Below are 5725 nucleotides of genomic sequence, written 5' to 3' on the forward strand. Positions count from 1 at the left end.
TAACTTTTTGAATTGAGGGCAAGATAATATTTAAAAGCCATAAAACACACCAACTATGTTATCAATTTAAAATCAATATTTCGGATCTACTAGTGTAGTCCGTTTTGCTATCCGATGCACAAATCAATAAATGTTGACTGAAGTCAATTATAAGGCTCTCAAATCTACCAAAAACTATAATTTCACATATATCAGCCAAAATGCATAAAAAATTATGTCAATCATCCCCACACCCCAAAAATACCACAAAGCAACCATGTAATGAGGGTAAAATGGTCAAATCAAATAAAAATGAATATTTCATAAAAATAACCAAAAAATCAGGTCGTTAGATCATCCACTACTAAAATCTAGTTCATCCCCGAACTTAAAGTAAGAGAAACACCTGAACCAAAAATATATGAGGGTAGGAACTATGCATATCAAACTCGACCTCCCAAGTAGCCTCAACTATTGGTCGGTGCTTCCACTAGACCTTAACCATTTGAATAACTCTAGAATGCAATCAACTAACATATTTTTCCAGGATGGAGATGAGCTCCTCAACAAAAAACAATCTCTCATCTAACTTAACCAACTCTTGATGAATGACATAGGACTCATAAAAAATATAATGTTAAAGCATGAAAACATGAAATATGGATGAAAAAAAGGTAAATCAGGGGACAAGGCCAACTTATAAGCTACATCACCAACAATCTGAAGAATCTCAAATGGACCAATATACCTGGGGCTAAGCTTGCCCCTCTTCCTGAACCTCATTGATTTTCTGGCTTTTGACAGAACATTTTACATATTTTTTAAGGGATAATTGTATGTTTTCAAGCAACTGATGTTGTATTTAATACTGGATCTTAGTGTTTTCAGATTAAGGATTTAGCTAGAGGAAAAACTTAGAAAAATAGCAGAAAAAGGCTACTGACTATCAAACTGGTGGACCATCTGCCATGCGATGGACTGCCAGAGTGGTCGTCAGAGTTAAACAGAAGGGAAAAAATGAATGACCTCTACGACGGTCTAAGTGGTAGACTATCAACCATCCGACGGATTGTCAACTTGGCCGTCAAGATAAAATAGAAAATGGATTCTTGGAGGATCAAGTGATGGCCCATGCGACGGACCATTGGGCCAGCGACGGTCCGCCAAAATAACTGTCAACCCTTAATAGAACCTGACATTCTGGAACCATAAGTGATGGTCCACGTGGTGGACCATCATACTTTCGATGGGCCATCAGTATGACCGTCAAGTTGGACGCGGTTTTTCTAAGTTTGAATTTTAAATCTTCTATAGCTGGGAACATATAAATACCCAGTTTAGGTTTTATTTAGGTATCTTTTTATCATATTTTTAACTAGGAACATTATTGTAAGGTAATATTCTCTAAGATTCAAGCTAGAATTGTGGATCTAAACATTTTATGCCTGTTCTCTTCTAAAGACTCAAGAACAAATCTTGTGGTTTTTGTAAGTAATTTCTGAATTTACTGATGAGAAACATAATGACTTTTTCTTCTTCTTCTATGGAGATATGTGGCTAAGCTCCCATAACTATGGTTATGGGAGCCTTTATGTGAAAATATAATTGGGGTTGTGAAAACACTTGATTTCCAAGGTTAACTAAAGTCGTATAAACCTCTCTTCATAATAATGGCCTTTCTTGGTTGCAAACTTGAATGGTGAGACCAAGACCATCACTTGTTCGAATAGAAAAGTGCTTGTTGAGAAAAAAAGAGGTTTACATGGGATCTAAGGGCTTTAATCTTTGGGTTAAGGGTTGATGCGTTAACGAGATCAACCTACATGATAGAATAATTGAATAAATTAATGCATTCTTTAAGTTCAAAAGAATTGAAGGATAATTTACTCATTTAGGTTGAGAGACAAGTAGGTAAATTATAGGATTCAATAACTCTTGCAATTGAAGTGTGTAATTGGAAATTCAAAGTAATTCACAACTCTAGCTGCTCGAACATCTTGGTAACCGTAACTCTAGTTTGTCTAAGAATCACTGACTGTAACACTTTCTATTACAAATAACAAGACAAAACTTACAAATCAACCCCCTCTTTAATTCAGAACCTTTGATCAGCAGTCTAGTAACGACCACAATACTTAGTGAACACAGTATTCACTATGGGATTCGACCCCAACCTAGTTGGGTTATATATTTAGCAAGGACTGCTTATTTTCTCATAAGAAAGATGTAATTTGTGTGTCTCAAATTTTAGCACCGTTGCTGGGGAATACGGTTGTCAATTAAGTTTGTGATTGTTAATTGACCTTTGGTCAAGTTTACCAAATTTTACCTTTATTTGTTGTTTTGGGTTTATTACATGTTCATTGTTCTTTATGCCATGCACAAGAAGTTCAGGAGAACTGCTATTACCCTTCAATCCTGAATCACATCTAATTAGTAGAATGAAAGAACAATAAGAAGATGATAGACTAGTCGTCTTGGCTAGAGCATAGGTTAATCAGCAAAATGATGGTCAACCAGCTCGTGATCCTAATCCTGATAAGGAGGATTTGAGGGATGATGATCTAATTAACCCAGTAAATAGGAGGCGTACGGAGAATGTAGAGGTGGCTGCAAACAGAAACTGGGTAGCTAGAGGGAGAGAAAATCGCCAACCCGTTATGCAATTTGATCTTGATGAAGAGGAGGACGACTTGGATGAAGTTGGTGCTACATGAGCGATTATTTCAGCTCTACTGGAACCTGGGGTAAAGTTCAGCATAACCATCACCCTAATACAATCACTTAATCTTAAGGGGTTGTTTGGAGGACTTCCAAGGGATGATCCATATATGTAATTGGTGAATTTTATCAACATTTGCAAATCTTTTGATAACCCTGGTGTTGGCCAAAACATAATTCGTCTTTGGTTGTTCCCACTGTCTCTGTCTGGAGAGGCAATGATGTAGTTGAATGAGTTGGCCCCTGATTTTATAACAAACTGGAGGCAATTGAAAGGAGCTTTCCTAGAAAGGTTCTTTAAAGCTCCTTTCCGCCCTCCACGATATTACAGTTAAGGGGTGAAATCAACAACTTTAGATAATTATCAAATGAGGCAATAAATGAAACTTGGATACAATTCAATAAAAAGTTGACACAGTGCCCCAACCACAAGATGACTGATGAGCATTTAATGGAGACTTTCTATAGAGCCTTTAACTCTATAACCAAACCAATAATTGATAATGCAGCAGGAGGAGCATTCATGGAGCTTACATTCAATGAGGCTGCAGAGATGTTGGAGCAGTTGTCACACCAGGGATTCTGTGGTAGCAGGCCCTTCTATGTCTAGTGTTATGTTAGCAGAGTAATGTCAGAAGGAGAAGAGCGTGACCAAGATATAGCACATATACAAACATAAATGGATCTTCTTACTAAACACTTATTGTCTGGTATGACTGAGAAGGTAAAAGCTATTGGGTCGCAAGGCAGAGCTGATTCTAATTTTGAGAAAAAGGTAAACTATCTAAATAATCAGGGGGATTTCCAAGGAAATAGCCAAGGGAATCAAGGTCAGAACTATTATGATAAGGCTAGTTACAAAGATTGGGACCAAGGGAGTTGGAAGAATAAAAATGACAGGAGCGGACTGTATGTACCTCCTGAAAATCGAGATAATACAGCTACCAGTTCAGGAAAGATGTCCATAAAGGACATGATAGAGAAACTATTAAAGGGAGTTGAGGTTACTAATGCTTGAGTGACGATGATAAAGAGTGACTTATCTTCTATAAGCTAGCTAGTAAATTCATACTCAACTTCTACCAAGAAGTTGGAGCAACAAATAAGCCAAATCTCAGCTGTATTTAATTAGAGAAAGAGCGGTACCTTGCCTAGTGATATAGTATAAAATCTACAAAATGATCGCTCTTGCATGGAAGTTACCACTCGGAGTAGTAAAGTATTACTTGGCCCTTTTGTGGGCAAGGCTGTGATTAAGGATATGATTAAAAAAGAGGTAGATGATAATGAAACCCATCCAGTAGAGTCTGAGAAGATGGGTGGTAAGCAAGTACATATAACCATCAGCAGGTTGATGAATTAGAGGAAGTGAAGAAAAAGGAGAAAAAGGCAGTGGTTACGACTATTCTAAAACCACCACCGCCCTTTCCTCATAGATTGAAGAAGAAACCTAATGATACTAGGTTTAGAAAATTCATGGCGATACTGAAGCAGCTGATGGTGAATATGCCGTTAGTAAAGGTATTAAGTAGATGCCTGGGTATGCTAAGTTTATGAAAGACCTGGTGACAAAGAAGAAAGCAGTGAGATATGAACCAGTAGATAACCTTCAACATTGTGGCGCTATTTTAATAAGGTCTTTGGTGCAAAAGAAGGCGGACCCAGGAGCATTCACTATTCTTTGCATTATCGGGTCTCTTGATTTTGCTAAAGCTTTATGTGATCTGGGAGCAAGTATTAACCTGATGCCATTTGTTGGTTATAAAAAGTTGGGTTTGAAGGATCCTACACCCACAAGCATGCTACTAGTGATGGCAGATAGATCGGTAAAGCGGCCAGTGGGTATTTTGTATAATGTGCTAGTGAAGGTGGCCAAATTTATATTTCTTATAGATTTTGTTATTCTAGATTGTGAGGTGGATTTCAAGGTGCCCGTAATCTTGGGTCGACCTTTCCTTGCAACTGGAAGCGTACTTATTAATTTGCGAGCTAATGAGCTCTTGTTTAGGCTTAATGATGAAGTAGTTTGGTTTGATGTGTGTCAATCTATGAAGCAAGACAAGGAAATAAGTGTGTTCTTTATTGTGGATGTTTATTATGAGAATGAGCAAGAAGTGCCGACAGAGAAGAAATTTGTTATTGAGCCTTTGGCTGTAGTCTTGATGAATTTTAATAGCAAAGGCATTGAAGAGTATGAGGAGACTGTGTGTGCCTTGACTGGAATGGGATCATATTCTTATGCTCCCAAGAAGCTGGATCTAGATCTTAAAAATCACCCAACACCACCGGCTAAGTCATCTATTGAAGAGCCACCGGTGTTGGAGTTGAAGGAATTTCCAGGCTATCTACGGTATGTGTTTCTAGGTAGTGGAAACACTTTACCTATGATTATTACAGCAAATCTAGGTAAGCAGCAAGTGGAAACACTTATCTCAGCACTCCAGAGGTACCAAAAGGCAATAGGCTCGACTATTGCGGTTATTATTGGCATTCCTTCAAGCATTTGTACTTACAAATTTAGCTTGAGAATGACTGTACCCTGACCATTAAGCACCAACACCGTCTTAACCCCCTTATGCAAGAGGTGGTTAAGAATGAGATCATTAAATGGCTTAACACAGGAGTTGTATATCCTATTTTAGATAGTAAGTGGGTAAGCCTTGTCTAATGTGTGTCTAAGAAAGGGGACTTAATTGTTATAGTGAACGAGAAAAGTGAGTTGATTTTGCTCAGACCTGTGATTGGGTGGAGAGTTTGTATGAACTATCGTAAGCTCAACTCGTGGACTTTGAAGGACCATTTTCCAATGACTTTTATGAATTAAATGCTTGACTGGTTGGCGGGAAGAGGTTGGTATTATTTCCTAGATGGGTCTTTTGTCTATAACCAAATTTCTATATCCTCTAAAGATCAGGTAAAAATGACATTCACTTGCCATTATGGTACTTTTTCCTTAAAGCGGATGCCATTTGGTTTGTGTAATGCACCCGCTACCTTTCAACGGTGCATGATGTCTATTTTTTTC

The 5725-nt window shown here is 37.9% G+C and overlaps 1 protein-coding gene across 1 annotated transcript; it reads left to right on the forward strand.

The window, feature by feature from the left end:
* Positions 1 to 4232: 4232 nt before the first annotated feature.
* On the forward strand, positions 4233 to 5243 carry LOC124894855. The gene is made up of 2 exons (XM_047405370.1): positions 4233 to 4542; positions 4609 to 5243. Exons 1-2 carry the CDS (start codon positions 4233 to 4235, stop codon positions 5241 to 5243), a joined length of 945 nt encoding a protein of 314 aa, XP_047261326.1.
* Positions 5244 to 5725: the final 482 nt, after the last annotated feature.

The sequence above is a fragment of the Capsicum annuum genome, unplaced genomic scaffold (assembly GCF_002878395.1).
Source record: "Capsicum annuum cultivar UCD-10X-F1 unplaced genomic scaffold, UCD10Xv1.1 ctg78017, whole genome shotgun sequence".
NCBI classification, from domain to species: domain Eukaryota; kingdom Viridiplantae; phylum Streptophyta; class Magnoliopsida; order Solanales; family Solanaceae; genus Capsicum; species Capsicum annuum.

Coding starts and splice junctions, on each gene's coding strand:
- LOC124894855 (XM_047405370.1), top strand. CDS start 4,233: ATGCCTGGGTATGCTAAGTTTATGAAAGACCTGGTGACAAAGAAGAAA. Junction 4,543..4,608: donor ATCGGTAAAGCGGCCAGTGG/GTATTTTGTATA, acceptor TTGTTATTCTAG/ATTGTGAGGTGGATTTCAAG.